The sequence below is a fragment of the Rhinatrema bivittatum genome, chromosome 8, assembly GCF_901001135.1.
Source record: "Rhinatrema bivittatum chromosome 8, aRhiBiv1.1, whole genome shotgun sequence".
NCBI lineage: Eukaryota > Metazoa > Chordata > Amphibia > Gymnophiona > Rhinatrematidae > Rhinatrema > Rhinatrema bivittatum.
In genome coordinates, this window is record NC_042622.1 from 206,286,280 (window position 1) to 206,308,897 (window position 22,618).

At 44.5% G+C, this 22,618-nt stretch overlaps 1 protein-coding gene across 4 annotated transcripts in view; it reads right to left on the reverse strand.

Annotated features, from left to right (window-relative positions):
* Positions 1–208: 208 nt before the first annotated feature.
* TAF15 (TATA-box binding protein associated factor 15) overlaps positions 209–22,618 on the reverse strand; it is a 208,388-nt gene continuing 185,978 nt past the window's right edge. For all 4 annotated transcript variants that reach the window (XM_029612772.1, XM_029612771.1, XM_029612769.1 and 1 more), the window contains 6 exons: positions 10,965–11,094; positions 10,001–10,111; positions 3,117–3,207; positions 1,629–1,708; positions 1,432–1,531; positions 209–576 (listed from right to left, as the gene is read on the reverse strand). In XM_029612772.1, the coding sequence (XP_029468632.1) occupies positions 537–576; positions 1,432–1,531; positions 1,629–1,708; positions 3,117–3,207; positions 10,001–10,111; positions 10,965–11,094 (552 nt within the window). In that variant the 3' untranslated portion in view covers positions 209–536. The remainder of the gene's footprint in view (positions 577–1,431; positions 1,532–1,628; positions 1,709–3,116; positions 3,208–10,000; positions 10,112–10,964; positions 11,095–22,618) is intronic.

Consider the following 22,618-nt stretch of genomic DNA (forward strand, 5'->3'; position numbering starts at 1 on the left):
GCAAATTTGCTGAATTTGAATGTCTACCACACATCTGACAAAGTGGACTCTGAGATGTGAGCTTTCGAAGACCAAACTGGTTAGTCTATAAGATGCCATTCACCTCAGTATATTTTGTTACACCAGATTAATACAGCTACCTCTCTAAAGACTGTCTACTATACAAATCCACGAGAGAGCATAGTCAAAAAGCAGAGTGAGACAGACATGTTTTCACAAATAAAAACAATCAGGCTTTATTGTTCTATTAGAAAACATTTGTAGAATTTGGCGGTACTTGTAGTTCCAGTTCTGTTGCTTTTTATAGCCTTTTGAGCGGAGGAAATGTTAGAAATTAAAATGAAATTATGTAACTTTTGAAGAGAAATAAAAACAAACAATCCACCCCCTCAATGTTTCCACCCTCCCACCAGAAAACAAAAAAAATCCTCACATAATTCCACTACCCAAGAGGAGACCACAAGTAAAAGCAGCAGGTGAAACTTGCAATTTCATGGATCAAAATGCATCAAAAATGTCGATGTTCCCAGTGGTCTTCAATATGGTCTATTGCGCTGATCACTTCTGAAGTCACTCCTACAAGAAACAGGTTTTTGTTTTTTTTTTTAAATTACAAAGAAAACCATAATTCATATTCAGCTTTATGCAACTCTTGGAAAACGTCACCTCCCTCATATCTATTTCCTGATATTTGTAATCTGGATTCTCCACTATAAGAGCTTCTTCCCAGAATACCTAGGCCACGTGGCTCTGGCAAGAGGAATGCAGGATCAAGAACTTTTCTACTGATCCTTCTAGCAGACTACCTGGATCTGATCTTTATAGGTTCTCCTGCATCATTTTAACTGCCTTTGAACTGGGCCTTCTTGCTTCTGTGCCAGAATATTTCAGATGGGCCTGTCTTCCACCTCCATCTGTGAAATGTGGTGCACCAGATTGTAAACCTTTGTTACAAAATGCCCTACATTTCACTGCCCCGGCAAGCTGTATTCCCCCTTGCACTCCTCTGCCGCCTATCGCTTCCCTCATCCCCTCCTCCTCCACCTCCCCTTGCGCTTCACCCCCCACCCCCTATCCCTCGCACTATCTCCCCCTTGTACATAATTAATTTTGTCTAATATGGTTTATTATATGTAATCTCGTTTTAACTGTGACGCACGTTGACTCCACAGTAAAGTTAACTTACCTTTTAACTATCTTTCCTCCACCTATCATTGTAATTTCCTCTCAGTTAAATGTAAACCGACATGATGTTTTTTACGAATGCCGGTATATAAAAGTTATAAATAAATAAATAAATAAATATTCCACGCCTCTGAAAGAGTTTTTACTTTGTGATATAGGCCTTCAGTATTTGTCACATGAATCACCTGAGGGCACAAACAGCTCAGCAATGAAGACTTAACAGATCTGTTCAGAAATGATCCTTACCTTCCTCCCATTTTGCCCCCATATCCACCACCTCTGTCTCCACCTCTACCACCACGGCCTCTAAAACCTCTGTCGCCGCCATATCCTCCTCTGCCACGGTCTGCAATGCATAAAAGAAAGTTAGAAATACCAGATTAAGCTCAAGATCCTGAACTGTTTGTCATACAGGAACAGTCACACAACCATTATTTTCCCACCTGACTGTGCATCTTCTGGTCTGGGCTCATTACACTGATTGCAGGAATTTCTTCGTGCAAAATTCATATTTCCACATGATCTATAAGGGAAAATTGTATTCAGTAAGTTTTCAGTCATATAAAAGGTACCAGCAATCCTGCATTCAGAGATATATGTCTGCAATAGTTTTAAAATGAGAATTATAAAAACCAAATGTGAGACCATATTAAGGTTTCACAGCATGTGATAAATTATGTAATTTATAGATTTCTCCAAAAGTTAAAATTTACAGGATTTTAAAAAAATAGTCAGATTTTCGGCAAGCAAAAGAGAAACCCTGACAACTTGTTTGACTAGTAAAAATCATCAACAGTAATGCAAACAATCTTGCCACAGGAAGAGCACATTGCACCCATTATAAAAGACTTACAGAAGCCATTGTGGCATAATTTTAAAATTTAAAAAGTCTCTTTGCTATGCATCAGGTGTTCACAAAATTTATTGTCTTAGGCCTATGCATTAATGCTCCAAAAATAAACATGAGCAGAGCAGTTATAGCATGCCTACCTACTCTGATACACTTTAGGAATTTACAGCCAAAATAAATGGAAACTGCCTTAAAACCAAAATATCATGGGAGGAATGCTAGAGAAAGTTACTAATATTAAATTACTAATATTTAATTAGAAATGAATTAAACACTTGCATCTGGGCTAAGCGCTAGGAATTCACAGAATCCAGATTCTGAAGTTTCTACGGTCCAGGCTTAAAACTCCTGTATAGTTTGCAATTATAGAATATCTAAAGCATAAACTACCAATTTAAGAAAATATAAATATGTAAGCACACAGGATCAATCTGAAGATACTATGCAGGACCATTTTGAATGTGCTGCCATATCTAATCATCTTTATTTTGTCAGCCAGTTAGAAATTATACTGCATAAAACCTAGGAAATGGACATCATCCTAAGTCTTTATATGAAGGAATTAAATTTGGGAATCTTGAGCTATTTAGGTTTGTTATCACTTGTTCAAAATCCACCATTAATATAAAATTTAGCTATTTTAGATTTGTCTACAAATACCTCTATTAGGTCTTTTTTGAAAACAACAATGAGACGACAACCATTAAGATTCATAAACAATGCTACACGAATCTATGTAAAGCATATCTGATGTGTACAAAACAAAGCAATAAATGTGCTACTTACTGGAAAAATGTCAATAAAACTTAAATTGACAACAATGTTGTTGCCAGCTAACACTAAACTCTCATCTTTTTTTTCTATTATTTTTCTGCCAGGATGGAATGAGTGTTTAAGTCAGAGCTACATGACTTCATATCTACAACAAGCAGCACAGTCCCAAAGGCCACAAATACCCACTTTTTAAATATGTTAAGCTGCATTTTCTCCTGTGCCACATTAAAGAGCCTCAATTATTTTTCCATCTGCAGTCAGAAGTACAGAACACATTTCATGGTGAAAAATAAAGATTTTGGCTTACGGGTTAGGGCAAACCCAGTCCCCATTCTTTGGTGCTCCACCACCTTGATATCCCCCTCGACCACCATAGCCACCACCACCTCCCCTGTAACCTGTAGGAACAATTACAAGAGATCAGCATAGTCAGAACAAGGAATGCAGTCATTACTTTAGGGACATGTCTTAGATCAGTACACGTTACATACATTGTTTGTTTTTTTTTTACTTATAATTTTTATTAATTTGTCCAACAGGGAACAAGATAAACAATGCAACATTTAGCATCAGTACTACATGTGTGACAAAATTCCCGTATCACAAGTACCCCCCCTCCCCATATCCATGTGCTCAGCAGCCAAAAAAAAAAAAAAATAAAAAAAAATCAGGGGCCTAACAATAGTGTTAAAATAAGAATTTTCGACCAACCTAACAGGCCTATCCAGTACCGAGCGGTAGGAAGAGCTGCGTTAGTGCCTGCGGCACCCGCGGTTACCGCCCGCACAGTGCAGCTCACCTACCGCTCGATCCTGAACTCTAATTGCATGCAAATGCATGCCGCGGCTAATAAATGCCCGTGAAGCGTTAGGCCCGCGCAACCCATTTTACTGGATAGAGCGCCTATACAGTATCCTGGGTGCGCGGGCCTAAGGCTTCACGCCACGCTGGTATCTGTCATTTCAAATGTCATTTGAAATGACAGATACCAGGAAGCGAAAAAACCAAAAGCAAAAAGTAAGTCGCTTCGCCGCTTCACTCTTCCCTCCTCCCAGAGCAGGGCACGAAAAGCAGCCTTGCTCCGGGAGGAGGGAAGCGGCGAAGAGACTTACTTCTTTGCTTTTGGTTTTTTTTGCTTCCCCGCTGTCAGTGTCCCCCCTCCTCTCGGAGTAGGGTGCAAAAAGCAGCCTTGCTCCAGGAGGAGGGGGAGACACTGACAGCGGCGAAGCGACTTTTCGGTTTTTTTTTTGCTTCGCCGCTGTCAGTGTCCCCCCTCCTCTCGGAGCAGGGCGCGAAAGGCAGCCTTGCTCCGGGAGGAGGGGGAGACACTGACAGCGGCGAAGCAAAAAAAACCCGAAAAGTCGCTTTGCCGTTGCAGTCTCCGTGGCAGCCCCAGTCCGGACATCGGAGGGGGGCTGCAACGTTTTTTTCGCTTTTTTTTTTTTTGGCTTCGGGAGCAGGGGAGAGGACTGGGGCTGCCACAGAGACCGGCACCCATGATCGCGGCCGGGGCAGGTGAGCGGGGGCTGGGGGAAAGCTTTCCACCTACCATTACCCATGCCTCTACCGCCTGGGTCAGGGTAGGCGGTAAGTTTGCAGGTTAATCGCGCGACAAAACGGCAGGGAAAGATAGCGATAGTCGGGGTGCGGGTTACGGGATGCTAGGGAATAGCTAATTGGCTTGTTTGCATGCAATATCGAGCTAATTCGCTCGTTTGCATGCAATATACATGCCGCGGGCGGAAGGGGTTGCCCGGGGAATTTAGGACGCGGTAGGAGTAGGTTAAAGGGGATTCGGGATCGCAGGAAGGGCTAACGCGGCCGGAACGCGAGTTAAAAGCGGCTTAGGAGCAGGGTAAACGCGGCCGCACTTTACAGGATAGGCCTGTAAGTGAGGAAACAAACCTGCATGTCCGGGCAGGCAAAGGTACCTAAACATTGTGTACAAGGTATATAACTCTAAGCATTAGTCAACGTGGCTTGATGTTTTTCCCATTCCAAGTAAGGTAACCAGACTGCTTGAAATTTGGTGGTGTCCGCATGAAGTTCCGCTGTTATCGCAGCCATCTTACACGCAAGGTGTACTTTGTGCTGGACCATTTTCAACGAGGGCACTCCAGATTGTTTCCATAAGCTGGCTATTGTCAGACGGGTTGCAATAAAGATTTGATGACAGAAGTATCTGTGTCTTTCCTAGAGTGAGGGGTGGGTGATGAAGAAGCATAAAGCTGGCCTTCAAAACACCTGAAGCACCTATTAAATTCTCCAGCCAGTGCGCTACCTCAGACCATAATTGCTGAACTTTTGGACAAACCCAAACATGATAGAATGTCCCCAATTGTCCACACCCTCTCCAACAGTGGGCATCCAGGTGCGGGTAGCTGCGCTGTAAGGTTTGAGGTGTAAGATACCAACGGGTTATCATTTTATAACAATTTTCCTGGTAGGCTGCTGACACAGAGCACTGGCGTGCCTGCCGGTAGATATGTAACCAGTCTTTTCGAGTGAGGGGCAATTCCAAATCTTTCTCCCAGTTGTCCATATGTGGAAAAGGCCCTTCATCAGTGGTAGCCAAGAGATTGTAAATTTTAGATATCATCCCCCGGGTTTTATCTGCCGCCACACAAAGATTTTCAAAAGAGGACTTTCCACGTTTTAGGGAGTCCAAGACGCAAGGCGAATGGAGAAAGTGCAGGATTTGACTCCCCGCTAAGAAGTCTGTGGAAGGCAATTTATAAAGTCTGTAACTCCCTCCAAGACATTAAGGTCTCACCCTTGAGTAGATGTTCAATGCGGCTGATCCCCTTTAACCTCCATGTCCGGAATATGCCATGTTGACGGCCCGCTGGAAAGTGCGAGTGGTGATAAAGGCCAGTTGAGTGATAATAACTACGGTCGCCAACTAGTTTCACCTTCCAGTTATCCCAAATACGCAGCATAGTATCCAGGGCCATCGTCTGCGACCCCGTCGTTATCCAAGTATGTCGCGGTTGCCAGATTAATTCTGTCAGTGGCATGCCACCCAAAATCCGTTCCTCAAAAATGGCCCATTGTTTTAGAGATTTACGCCCGTGGGCGTCAGGGATGGCTTTCAATTGAGCGGCCACATACAGCCAGGTTAAATTCGGAACACCCAGTCCTCCATGGTCGCGCGGTTGAAACAGTAGACGCTGGGACACCCTCGGCGGACGCCTGCGCCAGATGAAGTCGAAAAGAATCTTCTGCCAGGAGCGAAGTATCGCCGTAGAGATGAAAATGGGAATGGTATGAAAGAAATATAAAAAACGAGGGATGACATTCATTTTGACAATGGCTACCCTGCCCAGCCATGAATATTGTCCTCTATCCCAGACATGGAGATCATGTTTAATATTTTTCAACAGTGGTAAATAATTGAGGCGAAATAACTCGCTAAGATCAGCCCCAATGTGCACTCCCAAATATTTCAACACCTTAGCGGCAATTTTGAAGGAGTAATGTGTGGCCAATTCTCCCATGACCTCAGCTGAGGCAGTGACATTTAGAATCTCTGTCTTATCCATATTTACCTTGAAGCCTGACACCGCACTAAACTCCAGCAATTCCTCCGTGACCCCCCGGATAGAGGTCAGGGGACGAGTGAGTGTTAAGAGGATATCGTCGGCAAAGAGCGATATCTTCATGGGGAAGGGCTCCATAGGTACACCAAATATAAAATCGGACCCACGTATCCGGGTTGCCAAAGGTTCCAAAAACAGGGCAAGCAACAATGGCGACAAGGGGCATCCCTGCCGCGTCCCTCGTCTAACTGAGAAAAGGTCCCCATATCGCCCATTGACCTTGATTCGTGCACTGGGATCCTGATATAAGCACTGGATCCACCGCAGGAAATGTGGGCCGAAGGACATTTTCTCCAATGTGGCAAACAGAAAGTCCCAGTGCACTAAATCAAAGGCCTTCTCCACATCAATGGCCATTAGTACCAGGGGGACCTTAGTCGTGTTGGCCCACCATAACGCATCCGTGACCTTACGGACATTGTCAGCTGCCATCCTGTGTGGGATGAAGCCGACCTGGCCACTGTGAACTAAGAGAGGGAGGAAGGAATTAAGTCTAGCCGCCAACACTTTAGCCAGGATTTTTAAATCAACGTTTATCAGGGATATGGGACGGTACGACCCGCATTGGGTGGGGTCCTTCCCTGGTTTCGGCAAGACAGTTATGCCCGCCACATTAGAATGTAAAGGTAGAGATGCACCATCCCGCAGGCCATTAAAAAACTCAGTCAGGGGATCGACTAAATGGGTGCTAAACGTTTTATAGTAACCTCTGGAGAAGCCATCCAGTCCCGGCGATTTGCCAGCTTTAAGGTCCTTGATAGCCTCCTGTACCTCATAGCATGTATGGGCGCATCTAAATAACTTTGTTGCGACTTAGTGAGTGAGGAGAGCGGCACAGAGTCTAAATAACAATCCACCTGCGCTGCGGTGATGGACTGATCCGCGGCATATAACTGTGTATAAAATTTAGTGAAGCATTGTCGGATATCCCGAGTCGCAGTTAAAATCGTACCCTGTCTGTCCCGCACCTTAGCTATAGTTGTCAAATAGGTACGCTGCTTTAATAAGCACGCTAAATGTCTCCCTGCCTTATTATGTCCTTCAAAATAACGTTGTTTAACCCTTAGCATGGCATGAGCAACCTGTTCTGCGTCCAGCATATGTAGTGCAGTGCGCTTGGCCTGGAGCTGTGCGAGAGTGTCACGGGCGGGATGTCTGGAGTGTGCTTGTGTTAACAAGGTTATGTCACGTAATAGCGCAGTCTGTTGAGAGTCTCTCTGCTTACGACATACATTGTTTTTAAACCTTAAAATGGTAGCAATAGCTAGATTTATCAAAATATCAATTCAGGTGGCTCGATTGAATATTTTGGTCTTATTCCAATTCATTTTTGTCAGTATTAATTTTATACTTTTGTAATAAAATGTGGCCATACCCAACTCTAACATTACTCTTCAGCTGTGCATGCTGTATTCCTGCCTTTAACGTGTAGGGGTGATACCTGCTTCCCGTTCTCAGAAGCCTCGGCCATACTCCAATTTAAAATTCATAAAAGTGGGAATGACAAAATAGGATAACTTCCTAGAGGAGTGTTGGAGTTTTTTTTTTAGCAAGGGGGAAAAAAAAAAAGGGAGGAAACTTTTTTGTGACCTGGCAGTTTCCCCTGTTCCTTTATTTATTTTTAATTTTTCTATACCGATGTTCCTGTATACAATACATATTGCACCTTCTGCTTCCAGCTCAACTGGGTTGGGATCTGGTGTCATAAGCCTTCATTCACAACTATACTGGGATTTTTTTTGCCTAGTTATATCCCCTGCCAACTTATTTAGCCCAGTCACTACACCAATAGTCCTCAGCAAAGGGCCACAAACTGGAACTCATTCTGAACTCTTTAATAGGCAAAAAAATATCTGGCCACTAGGAACCGCAGTTGTAGGATGACAGATCCCATTTCCTGCCTCCCTCCCCCAAAGCTGTAAGTGTTGCCACCACATCATTCTCAGCCTATGTCAGGAATGAGAAACCTGACCTAAGAATTTATTTATTTATTATTATTATATACCAACATTCGATCTCAATCGGGATATCACATCGGTTTACATTCAGGTACTGTAGGTATTTCTCTATCCCCAGAGGGCTTACAGTCTAAATTTTTTGTACCTGAGGCAATTGAGGGTAAAGTGACTTGCCCAAGGTCACAAGGAGCAACAGCAGGACTCGAACCCTGGTCTCCTGGTTCATAGGCCACTGCTCTGATTGAATCCAGGTCATCTGTATGGCAGTATGCAGCATAGTTATGCTTTTTTTTTCTCTCTAATAGGGAATGGAAAGGCCATATCCTAACACCCCCTTTTGAACTTACATTTTCAGTTTGTGTCATATTGCCAGTGTTCCTAGGCTGGCCTCAAAATTGGCTATGAACACAAGCTCTGCTTAAGTCACAGTATTTCAGAAATCCAACGAACTATGGATTTTACATACAAATCAGTTAAGATCAAGTTTAATTTTTAAATCTGGAGAACCCATATCACATGTTTAAATGTTTGTCAGCAATTCTATACTAAGTATTCCTTCCATCAGCTAACTGCTGCTGCATTTTTATCATCTTCTAGAATTTACATTAAGTGTTGCACGTTCACTTTAGGACAGCGGGGACTAGGTAAGAGTATCTCTATTTGAGGACAGTATCACATAAAAATAGTTGCCATGGAGTGCATGCCCCCCTTCATTACTAAAAACACTTTACCAATAATTATTCAAAATACAGAAGTTTGCAGGTAGTGCAGCAAATTAGGGTTAAACTGGCAGAAATACTTAAAGATCAACTTTTATATGTAAAAGAAATGTTAATTCATGGGAGTTAGCAATTTGTTTTCAGCATCCTTTCCAATAAATGGAAATGTTACTGTAGTTAGTCAAAATCCAGGAAAACCAGGATTCAAATCTCACTTCCCACAGACACTTTAACCTTGGGTGAATCACTATTTCCCCCAATTGCCTTGGGTACCCACTTGGGAAAGGGATTTGTGGTACCCCAATGTGGAAAAAATGCTGTAAGCTACCTTGAACATTTATAAGAGGCATGCTACAAATCCACATTTAAAAAGCCAAAATTAAACTGCAAAAAGATTGAAATGCACATAAGAAAACAGCTTGGGCTGTAGACTTGACATGAATTATGTATAGAAAATACTATGCAGGAGCAGCAGCTTCAATGCTTCTTGGACTCGGCAATCTTCTAAACTGCTAATAGAAGGATAAAGCACTTGTAGCATATAAAAAAGTTTTATAAAAACTTCTGCTCTCCCTTTCCCAAGTTTAACCACACCAATCATGGTAATCATCTTTTATAGCCCAACTACACTTAAGTTGTTCCATATATCCCTTGCTCCAGTCAAGATAAGGAAAAGGATGGACACACCTAGATCAGTTCTGAGAGAGAGTGTCAACCTATTCCCTCTTCTCTGAAAGATCTACCAGCTCAGAATATGTTTAAGGGCTCTGTTTGCTAATATTACAAATGTATTAAACAAAACTGTACCCTTTGAATTTTCTTGTGCACAGTATGAATATTGAAAGGGAAAATCCATTTAGAAGTTGAGCTTTTTCATAAATAGGCAAAAATTCAATTTTTGGAAAAAATCTGTACCTCCACCCCGTCGTCCCCCGCCGCCGCCACCACCACTTCCTCCTCCTCGCATGAACTCGGGTCTCCTTGTTGCAAATGAAACTTTAATTACATTACCAAGGAATTCCTTTCCTGAAAAATTAAAATTAAGCTCCAGTACAATTAAAGGACAAGTCAACAGTGACAGAAAGGAAGATTCATTTCACATTTTTGACAAGGTACTTTCCTGTCATAAGTACAGGGGAAACAGAACAAATTAAAAGTAACCCATATTTTGAAGAGGAAAGGTCAGGCCTTAGAAGTGTCTGTACATTTACATTAGGGGTCTATTTACCATTAGTCTGTCTCAGATCAACATGGGTGTAGACTGCAATTAAACTAAAATGAGGATGCCCTTAAATGACCATGTACTATGGCAAATTTCAAAAGTGATGTGTAATCTTGATCACTTAAATTAAATCCAAGTTAAGCATCTATTTATTCCCAATACACCTGAGCTGTCATACACAGAACCATGTCAGGTGACATCATTGATCATACCAGATTACTGGGTCATACTGGCTATGTCCCATTCAGATCCAGTTGGGCGTGTGTTCCAAAAAGATCAGTGCACAGCATTTTTTGGAACTGCACCTTATTGTACTTCAGCATATATTTTCTATTCTCTCTACCAAAAGTGGAAAAGAAAAGCTGAATCATGGTATAGAACAAATGGGTTATGTTTTAATAAAGGAAATGAAATATTTAAAAAAGTTATCAGCTTTTGACACTTGTTCTTTTGTAATTTTTTTATTTACTACTTTCAAAATTAAAGTTGTATGATGTATAAGTAAACATTGCTGAAAAATACACACAATAGCTCCATTATATCTCCAGACCACCAAGTCAAACATTCACTGTGTTGAAATATACTGCAGGACTGCTCAGATTAACTGTACCATTGTGAAAGTACATCCAGAAGTTGCTCTCAAAACATATCTCTTACCATCAAACCAGTCAATAGCTGCTTTTGCTGATGGAGGATCATCAAAAGATACTGTTGCTTCTCCCTTTGGCTTGCCAGTCTCTTTGTCTGTGTAGAGATTTATCATGAGCTTACCAGTTTTTTTGTTAGTCTGAAACATGAGAAGAAAACACAGTGTTCCTCTTCATTTGACAACTTCAATGACCAGATTTAAAGAGTACAAAAGATTTGATTTCTGAGCCTAGCTCATACTCCGGCTGGCTAAGGATGCTGTGAAAGCAGTTCTCACAGCCTCTGGAAGGGTCTCCATCATACAACCAGCACTTACAGGTCAGGCATGGGGCACACATTTCCCAGCCAATTGAGGGCACCACAGCCTGACTCTTACCCAAGGCCTGTGGCAGCAATGGCTGGGCAGGAAAGGAGGTTAAAAACCCCACTTGGCTATTGAAGGACCAGAGCCCCAAGGGTGGCTCCAAATCAACTAAAAGCTACAAGAATAAAGTATTCCATATGGAATCTTAAGCTCAGGAAATTTCAAAGTAAAATGCTGCAAGTTCTTTTCACCTAAAATTAATTTCAGGAATGGAGCGAGTGATAACAGTCCCCCGCCTTAAGCAGCATCAGAGTAGAGCTTTACTGACAATCTTCCTAGAAAAATATATATTTACCGTATTTCTTCAATTCTAAGAGGCACCTTTTTTCCGCCCACATAAACATCTCTAAAAACAGGGTGCATCTTAGAATCACAAGTTTTTCTGAATTTTCCCACACTTTGCAAACGGCATCACACATTTGTTTTTACGCAGAAATTTCACCTCCAAGCTTTACTATTACTCCACTTTGCTCTATTGTTGAATAAAGTGGCACGCTTTCCAAGTGTGGAGCTACCATTATTTCATTATAGTGAAGCTCGCTCAACAACAACTACCGGTAGGACATTTCGGTTGTTTGAAACCACTTACATAAAAAGTTGAGTACCGGTAATTGAATTTCTTTCATTTTGATCCCTCATTTCACATCAAATGTTGGCAAAACGATTGCACAACGAAGCCGTATTGAAACGAAAAGTTATTGTGTATGCAGAAGAACATGGAAACTGAGCTGAGAGTAGACATTTTGACATTAGTGAAGCAAATGTTCGTAATTCCGTATTCTCGTGCAAAGCAACCAAATGCTTTACAGGGCCTAAGAAAGGAAGATTTCCAGAAGCTGATGAAGCTGCGTTTTATGACGCAGACATGCGCAAAAGGATTACCCATCACTCAACAAGTTATGCAATTGAAAGCCATAGAAATTGCCAAGAGCACCGTGGAGCAAGATGGACGCATGAATCAGAGCTCCTGAAATCCCCGAGCCATCAGCAGGGAAATCGCAAGTTAATAAGCAACTTTGGGCTTGATTAACAATCTCCACACAGTAGCTGTACGATTGAAGATGACCCAGAAGAAAAAAGGCCCTGACTAAGCATTCTAAAAATACTGTAAGTATTCTAAAAATGTGAACACTGACGATGGACCTGGTGGGGAAAGAGAAGCAGCGAGCCTAATCTCTACAAAAGAGGAGGAAGATCCCCACTTCAGTGCTGCTGAGGCGAGCCCAACGGAACTTCCCATCAGGGATGAATGTCTGCAATGGTTCAGTGAGCTCAGGAAAGACATGAAAGCTAATAAAAAAAAGAGCTGATTACCATGATGGCGGATATGTGCGAGGAAATGCTGGAGATCGGGAGATGAGTTGACGATTGAGACATGAGAATAGATGCTCAAGCAGCTGAAGTAGATACATTGCAAATGCAATGTACTTAACTGACTCTTGAGAATGCAAGACACAGGAAAGGGGTGAAGAAAAACCTGTTGCTTTCTGAGGAGTCCTTTCTCTTATGGCATGTGAGAATCTCACGCTGAGTTCATGGGCAAGTTCCAGTAGTTACATATATATTGTATAATTTATATTTTGGTTGATTTCTGCACAGATAAGTAAATTTATTGGCCTATTCGGCAATTCCGGTTCGGGGAGAGTGGGAGCATGCGCCTTCATCTGCGACTGCAGATCTGCTATGGATGAATGGCAGCGATGTTTGGGTACGGGGGGAGGAGGGAATTACATTGTATAATCGTTATTTCTAACAGGCTAGTCTGCGATTATACTTTAATATACACAAACACTTCCTTAGAAGCAATAATATTTGGGGGTAAAAAATGGAACATGAGTAGTTTACAAGGCATGGGTGGTAATGGGATTAGATGATAGGGGCCTAAATAGCCCATGCAAATGGCAATTGTTTTGGGCAGAGGCTCAGGGCAAGAAACACATTTAAAGCGTCATTATGAGCGCCTATTGAAGTGGCCATTATTTCCTCAACAATGTTTTGCAGCGGCCTCAAAATCAGTTAAGTATGCTGGGGTGTGAATTTTGTTGCATAAAGATTTCTGGTGTCATGTCCGAAAGATCCAAGAGGATCCTGGAGGGCATTTTTTATTATTGCAAATGGAAGTGAGAAAGGAGATTTATTCCTTATTGAATATTTATGCCCCAAATGTTGAGCACCCCGCCTTTGTAGATGTCCTAGATAACATTTTGAGTGCAGAAGGTGAGAGCCATTTTGTGATCGTCAGATTTTAATCTAATGGTACAACCCCACTTGGATAACTCCATGGGTGGTGGTCTGGGAGCAAAATCAGGGAGGAACACCTTAAGCCCTTTATCCAGAAATGGGAATTATTGGACATATGGAGGCATAGACATCCATATGATAGAAATTATACCTTTTATTCCAACCCTCATAGAGCCTATTCGCGGATAGATTTCTTCCTAGTGGATAAAGTTCTTAGAAGATTACTAGGATGGATATAGGCCAGATAACATGGACAAGTCACACCCTTGTGTGGATAGAATTACAGATGACAGACTCCAGGAAGAGATTTTGGAAATTAAACTATACCCTATTGGAGGATGAGGCCTTTTGTACTACAATACAAGATGCTATTGCTGAATACAAGAAATTTAATGGGGCCACTATGCAAAACCCTCCATTATATTGGGAATGTCTAAAAGCTGTGCTTAGAGGTAGATTCATATCTCAGGCAACTTTCCTAAAAGAGAAATTAGCTCAAAAAACAAAATTGATAGAGATAGCCTTGCTGGAAAGCAATGTATAAGCACAATCCTTCCCATTCTATTTACCTAAAGCTGCAACAAGCTTGAAATTCCTTTTGCTCCTTAAATTTGGACACTATTTCCCTTCAGTTGAATTTTTTAAAACAGGAACACTTTGAATGGAGGAATAAGGTCAGTAGGCTCCTAGCTAAATGGTTGAAGCAGGTAGCCCAAAATCAAATTTCTAGGATTCATGATGTAAATAGGTCTTTGACATCCCCCAAGGAAATTCAACAATGCTTCCAGCAGTTTTACAGTGACTTGTTATAAGAGGGACGCAGGCATCCAGGAGGAAAGGATAGACTCATACTTACAGTAGGTTAATATCCCTAGTATATCAGAAGAGGAAAACATTTTTTAGAAAAAGAAATAAGATTGAAGTACTACAAGCGATCAAGGACCTTAAATCTAATAAAGCCCCAGGTTTGGATAGTTTCACTGCTCAATTTTATAAAAACTTTACACACGAAGTGACCTCCCCTCTTAGCTCTGTTTAATTCCTTATGCTCAGGAACATCATTGTTTTTGGGATCCAATGTAGCCAGGATTACTATCCTGGCTAAAACTGGCCGTGACACTTTGGAATGTGGGTCTTATCAACCCATCTCCTTAATATTGATTTGAAGATATTAGCCAAAATATTGACCAATCATTTAAATAGTCATGGCAAAATTAGTACATCCTGATCAGGCAGATTTTATTCCGGGTAGGATGGTGGCTGACAATATCCTGAAGATTATTGACCTTATCTGGTGGGTACAACAGGGACATACCCCCGCAGTTCTACTCTCCGCAGATGTGGAAAAAGTGTTTGATATGGTCCACTGGCCATATTTGTTTTATACTCTGGAGAGGATGAATTTCAGACCCTTCTTCCTGAGGTGGATGCGGAATCCATCTGTCTACACTAAGGAAAATGAAATCAGGCAAGTAATTTCTCCATTTCCTAGCGTGTAGCAGATGGACTCAGGACAAATGGGATGTATAAAAGCTACTCCCGAACCGGGTGGGAGACTGCCCGTGACCCACTTAGTACTGCCCTTGCAAATGCTGTGTCCTCCCAAGCCTGAACATCCAGGCAGTAAAACCAGGAGGTGGTGTGGATGGAGGACCAGGTCGCCGCCCTGCAGATCTCGGCGGGTGACAGCATCTTGGTTTCCACCCAGGACACTGCCTGGGCTCTAGTAGAATGGGCCTTGACTTGTAAAGGCAGTGGCTTGCCTGCTTCTACATAGGCTGCCTTGATGACTTCTTTGATCCAGCGGGCTATGGTTGCTCACGAGGCCGCTTCCCCTTGCTTCTTCCCGCTGTGAAGGACGAATAGATGGTCCGTCTTTCGTATGGATTCCGACCTTGCCAGGTATCGGACTAGGAGCCTGCAGACGTTGAGATGGCGTAGACTTCGAGCCTCTTCCAAATTCTTATGCTCATCTGGTGATGGTTTGGTTGAGATGGAAGTGAGACACCACTTTGGGGAGGAACGACAGAACTGTGTATAACTGGATGGTTCCCGGGTGAGTCTGAGGAACGGGCTCTCGGCAGGACAGTGCTTGTAGCTCGGATATATGACGAACTGAACAGACTGCCAGCAGGAAGGCTGTCTTCAGTGTTAATAGTCGGAGAGACAGGCCACGGAGAGGTCTGAAGGAGGTTCCTGCTAGGAAATCTAGGACCAGGTTGAAACTCCAAAGAGGCACAGGCCATTTCAGGGGTGGTTGGATCTGCTTGACTCCTTTTAGAAAGCGGGAGACATCCGGGTGAGACTATGCTGCCGCTCTCGATTCCGTAGCATGACAATGCGGCCACCTGTACCTTGATGGAGTTGAGAGACAATCCCTTCTGTAGGCCGTTCTGCAGGAATTCCAAAATCGCAGGAATTTTTATCGAGTGTGATATGATGTCGTGGCCCTCGCACCAGGCTTCGAATACTCTCCAAATCCTTATGTTAGAGATGTGGAGAACTTGCGTGCTCGGAGTAGGGTGTCAATTACTGCCCCCGAGTATCCGCTCTTCCTTAGGCAAGTCCTCTCAATGGCCAGACCGTAAGAGAGAATAGAGCTGGATCCTCGTGGAGGATCGGTCCCTGTTTGAGCAGGTCTGTGTGGAGGTAGCGGCAGGGGGCTTCCTGTCACCAGTCTTCGCACCACGGTCTTCTTGGCCAGTTCGGGGCCATTAGAAGTACTGGCCCCCTGTGGTGTTCTATCTAGTGGATGACTGCGCCCAATAGGGGCCACGGCGGGAAGGCGTATAACAGTCTCCTGTGGCCAGGTCTGTACCAGGGTATCGATTCCCTGGGACTGGGGTTCCCGCCTGCGGCTGAAGAAACTGGGTACTTGGGCGTTGGACTGGTTTGCCAGGAGGTCCATGGTTGGTGTTCCAACTGTTTACTATCAGTTGAAATGCTGTGGTCGACAGCCTCCATTCTCCTGGATCTAGACTTTCTCTGCTGAGGTAGTCCGCAGCGACGTTGTCTTTCCCGGCAATGTGGACGGCCGAGATCTCTTGAAGATTCACTTCCGAAGACTTTAGGAGGTCTATTTCCAGAGACACCTGTTGGCTTCTGGTTCCTCCCTGACGGTTGATGTAGGCCACTGTTGTGGCGTTGTCCAACATTACTCTGACCGCTTTGTGTCTGAGGCTAGTCTGACTGCCTGGGCTTCTAGGCAATTGATGTTCCACCCTGACTTTTTCGATCCATTGCCCATGGGCAGTTAGCTCCTGGCAGTGTGCTCCCCATCCTTGTAGGCTGGCATCCGTGGTGAGTAGGATCCAGGTTGGTGAGGATAGTCTCATTCCCTGGCTCAGATGGGCTTCTTGTTAGCCACCATCGTAGTTGGGCCTGAACTCTGTCCGGGAGCTGAAGCCGTACGGTGTAGTTCTGGGACAGTGGATTCCATCGTGATAGTAGAGAGCGTTGTAGGCGGTCTCATGTGAGCTCGTGCCCATGGCACTACTTCCAGTGTGGATGCCATGAGGCCGAGAACTTGTAGGTAATCCCATGCTGTGGGGCGAAGTTCGCTCAACAGGATTTGTAACTGGGTCATCAGTTTTGATCTCCTTGTCTGTGTCTAACTGGACTCCCAAGTATTCTAGAGATTGGGAAGGCTGCAGGCAGCTGTTTGTGTTGACCACCCACCCGAGGCTCTCCAGTAGAGTTTTGACTGTTGGTTGCCTGGTGGCTTTCCTCTGGGGATTTCGCTCTGATCAGCCAATCATCTAGATAAGGGTGCACACGGATTCCTTCCTTCCTCAGCGTTGCTGCCATTACCACTATGATCTTGGTGAACATCTGGGGTGCAGTGGCTAACCCGAAAGGTAATGCCGGAACTGGTAGTGACTGTCCAGGATTGAGAAGCGTAGAAAATGCTGATGCTCTTGATGGATCGGAATGTGTAGGTAGGCTTCAGACAGATACAGGGATGTAAGGAACTCTCCCCCGGTTGTATCGCCCTTATTACCGAGCATAGGGTTTCCATGCGAAGCGAGGAATCTTCAGGTGACAGTTGACCGCCTTGAGGTCCAGGATGGGTCTGAACGTTCCTTCTTTCTTGGGGACGATAAAATAGATGGAATAATGTCCAGTATTTATTTGTTGTGGAGGCACCGGTGTTATAGCCTCTAAGTCTAGCAATCTGGTCAGTGTAGCTTCCACTGCCATCCTCTTGGAAGGGTCGTGGCAGGGAGATTCCACCAACTTGTCCGGAGGGAGGTGGTGGAAATCCAGGTAATATCCCTCTCTAATGATGGATAGGACCCACTTGTCCGAAGTTATCTCGACCCATCTTTGGTAAAATAGGGCAAGTCTGCCCCCTATGGCTTCTTCCTTTGGATGGGTCGGCTGATTTTCATTGCAGAATGCAGCTGGGGCCGGAGCCCGAGCTGGCTCCCCTTTTGTTGTGCTTGTTCCAAAAGGACTGGCTCCGGCCTGCAGGGCGGGCCGCTTGATATGTTCTTCTATATGGGTTGAAGCACTGTGATCCTCTGCCCCTGGAGGTTCGGGGGAAGGATCGCTGGTTTCTCTTATTCCTGTCCTCCAGTAGCCGCGGCAGTGGGGACTCGCCCCATTTGTTGGCTAGTTTCTCTAGTTCGCTTCCGAACAGGAGTGTTCTCTTGAAAGGCATCCTTGTGAGTTTCGTTTTGGAGGATGCGCTGGCTGACCAGTTTCGGAGCCAGATTTGTCTTCTGGCTGCCACGGCAGATGACACTCCTCTAGCTGCTGTGCGTACCAGATCAGAAGCAGCGTCCACGAGGAATGATACAGCTGTTTCCAGGGCCTCCCCAGGAGTGTTGTTCCTGGTCTGTGCTAAGCAGGTGCGTGTCACCACGGCACAGCAGGCCGCGATCTGTAAAGACATAGCGGAGACGTCAAAGGACTGTTTGAGGATAGATTCCAGACGTCTGTCTTGAGCATCCTTGAGTGCTGCTCCTCCCTCCACCGGAATAGTAGTGCGCTCCAAGACCGCGCAGACCATGGCATCCACTTTCGGACAAGCCAGGAGACCTTTGGCGGCTGGGTCCAGAGGGTACATGGCTGTCAGAGCCCGACCCCCTTTGAATGTAGTTTCTGGGGCATTCCATTCCAGGTCAATTAGTTACTGGACAGCTTGTAATAGTGGAAAATGGTGGGAGGTCTGACGGAGTCCCTCTAATAGTGGGTTCGTCTTAGGTTTTCCTGAGGCACTTCTGCCTGAGATAGCAATCTCTTTTAAGCTGTGTGTAACCAGGTCTGCAAGCTCATCCTTGGTGAAGAAGCGTCTCATGGTTCGGTGGGGCTCTGTCCCCGGGAGTTCTCCTTCCTCCAGGGGTTCTAAATCCTCATCTGAGGTGTCTGTGTCCCCGAAGGTGGGGCCCAGCATGTTGAGGTTCTCTGGTGGAGCCCCCGGTTGCATGTGGACGAAGGTATGCAGACCTTTGAAGAATTCCATCCAGGAAATAGATGGTGGGAATAGACTAAGGGGTGCCATGTCCCTGGGGAACCCCGTTTGAGGGGGGCTCCCGCTGTGCAATGCTAGGTCCGGTGTACTGCTCGAGAGGCTGGAGCCTGGTACCGGCTGAGGAGGGCCATGAGTTGGATCCCCTAGGGCCTCTTCGCACTGTATACACAGGGCCGTGGCCTCCTCATGCTGTGCAGCTCTAATGTGGCATGCTGGGCAAAGGCCCTGAGCTTTGAGTTTATTTTCCGGTGGTGTCATGGCTTGTGCGTGTAAAATAGAGTTGTGCGCTCCTGTGTGCGAAGTTGTGCGCATAGGTTTGGTGTGCGCTCAGGGAGATGTGCGCACAGGTCGAAGTTATGCGCCCGGCACAGTAAGCGCGTGGCTTGTGCGCCCGGTACTTGGGCATGTGACATTATGTGCACAAGGTATTTGTGCGCACGGCTCGCCTCTGTGCGCACAGATCGAAACGGAGGACAGGGCGGCGAACAGAGCAAAATGGTAACTGCGACCATGCGGACAATATGGCGACCACCTCAGAGGGTCTCCACGTGGGAGGACCCTTGGATCTGACCGGGGTCTAGCCCTGCTAGGGCAGATCAACCCGGTGGCACTGGTCCCGGCTGGTGACCTGTGTTGCTCCTCGAGCTTCGGAGACTGGAGACTTTTAAATAGATTTCTACCTTACCTTGTCTCGGCGCTTCCCAGTCTCGTTCCGGGTGGTCTCCGGCTGCGGGGGGGGGGGGGGGGGGGGGGGGGGGGGGGAGAGATGGAAAATACCACGTTCAAGATTGCACCCACTGCCTCTCAGCCTCATCCGATGTCGGGGGCTAGGTCCTCGCCGAGGGTCGGCCGCCGGGCCGAGGCTTACCTCCGAGGGATCGCGGAAATCCCGGAAAATCTCAACTGGGGGAGGGACCCAATGGGTGTCACCGTAGGAAAGCAGGTCTCGTCTGTAGAGGTAAGATTTCTTATTTTGGTTTTCTTTGTTAAAATTACTCTAACGCTGTGTGAGCGTGCATAGAGTCCCTAACTGCTATGGAGACGGAAAATACGGAAGAGCTGCACTTCCTGCAGGGGTATATGTACTAGGGCTGACGTCAGATTGAAATCTGATCCGTCTCCAACTGCTGTCAGGAGTACACTATACACATTGGTCCTGAGTCCATCTGCTACACGCTAGGAAATATTTGCTTTATTCTTAGAACCACTAGCTATAAAGGTTAGGTCGTTGACATCAATATCAGGGATCGATGTAGGTGGCAGACTATAAGATGTCTCTCTTTGCTGATGACATTCTGTTTACCTTGTCCAGGCCACTAAACTCCCTGAAGCAGGTTGTAGAAGCGGTATTTGAGTTTAGCTCTGTTTCAGGCTTTAGATTAAATTTTGACACGTCAAGAGGATCTAAATATTTATGGCCCATTGGAACAAATTCCGACCCATTTGTTTTCTTTTAAATGGGTTAACCAGAAAATAAAATATTTAGGTATCTTAATTAGCAATAAGGTTGTGGACTTATTTAGATTGAATTATACACCTATGGTCTCCAAGGTCTTTAAGGATTTAGATAATTGGTCCAGAGTTCCACTAACATGGATGGGTAGAATAGCATCAATAAAAATTAATGTTCTCCCAAAGTTTATCTATCTTTTTCAAACATTACAGATACAATTCTGCCAGCATTTGAGAGCAGCAGTAGAAATGTGTGTATGCCTTTATATGGAAAAGGAAACTGGCCAGGGTGGCCAGTAGTGTAATGTATAGACATAAATTGAGAGGTGGGCTGGGTGTACCCCACTTGAGGTGGTATTTTGTAGCTGCCCAAACAAGAGTATTCATAGATTGGCAGCACAAATTGGTGGGAAGGAGGAAGTATTTTTTTTAGCTCCTCGCTGTTCCATAATAGCCTATTTACTCCAGGATAGAACTCACCCTTTTTATTTTAAGAGATTGGAAAAGCAAAATTGCTTACCTTGTAATAGGTGTTATCCCAGGACAGCAGGATGTAGTCCTCACATATGGGTGACATCACTCACGGAGCCCTAATGCGGGAAAACTTCTGGCAAAGTTTCTAGAAGCTTTTAACTGGCAACCTGGGGCTACTGAGCATGCCCGGCATGCCATGATATTCTCTGCCACAGGGGTCTCACTTCAGTCTCGTATGTAGCAATAAGCGTTAGCAAAAATAAAATAATAAAAATCTAAAGGCCCAACTCCGCGGGGTAGCGGGTGGGTTCTGTGAGGACTACATCCTGCTGTCCTGGGATAACACCTATTACAAGGTAAGCAATTTTGCTTTATCCCAGGACAAGCAGGATGCTAGTCCTCACATATGGGTGATTAGCAAGCTAGAGGCTGAGTCATTGTCCATGTAGTTAGCAGTAATGTGTTGTTGAGGAAATGAGGCGGCCGAAGATCCCAGCAGGCTGGTTGTGGAAGGAGTTGGGATCAAATTGGAAACAAGTTCTTTAAGACAGATTGTCCATAGGCTGAATCTTGTCGTCCTTGTTTAGCCAGACAGTAATGAGCTGCAAAGGTGTGAAGAGAACTCCATGTTGCTGCTTTACATATGTCAATGATTGGCACTGAACGAAAGTGTGCTACTGAGGTTGACATTGCTCGAAAGTGTGCTACTGAGGTTGACATTGCTCGTACTGAATGTGCTTTTACTCGCCCTTGAAGAAGAAGGCCTGCTTTTTCATAGCAAAACTGTATGCAATCTGCTAACCAGTTTGATAGAGTATGTTTGCCCACTGCTTTACCTGGCTTATTTGGATCATAAGAGACAAAAAGCTGATTGGATTTTCTGAGGCCCGTAGTGCGGTTTAAATAAAAAGACAATGCACGTTTACAGTCCAAAGTGTGTAAAGCTCTTTCCCCTTGGTGAGAGTGAGGCCTTGGAAAGAATGTGGGTAGAACTATGGTTTGATTTAAGTGGAATTCCGTAACTACCTTAGGTAGGAATTTTGGGTGTGTACAGAGAACTACTCTCATGTAGAAACTTTGTATAAGGGTCATATGTGACAAATGCTTGTAATTCACTAACTCTTCTCGCCGATGTAATGGCTATGAGGAAGATAGTCTTCCAGGTGAGAAATTTGAGATCACAAGAATGTATGGGTTCGAAAGGAGAATGCATGAGAGCTTGTAAAACCAGATTCAGATCCCATTCGGTGACTGGAGGCCGAATTGGTGGTTTAAGGTGAGTTAAACCTCTCATAAATCTACTGACAAGAGGTTGTGTGGATATAGGTGCATCTCCCAGTTTGTTATGATAAGCTGAGATAGCACTTAAATGTACTCTGATAGATGAAGTTTGAAGACCAGAGTTTGAAAGATGGTACAAATAGTCTAAAAGAGAAGTAGTGGGGCACATGAACGGATCAATATTGTTCTGGGTGCACCACAGAGTGAACCTTTTCCATTTGAACGAATAATTTTTCCTGGTGGAAGGTTTACGTGAGGCTATAAGCACCTGAGAGACATTAGTTGAAAGATTGAGTGGTTGTAAGATTAAGCTTTCAACATCCATGCCGTCAAGCGATAGGGATTGAAGGTTGGGATGTCGCAATCTGCCCTGAT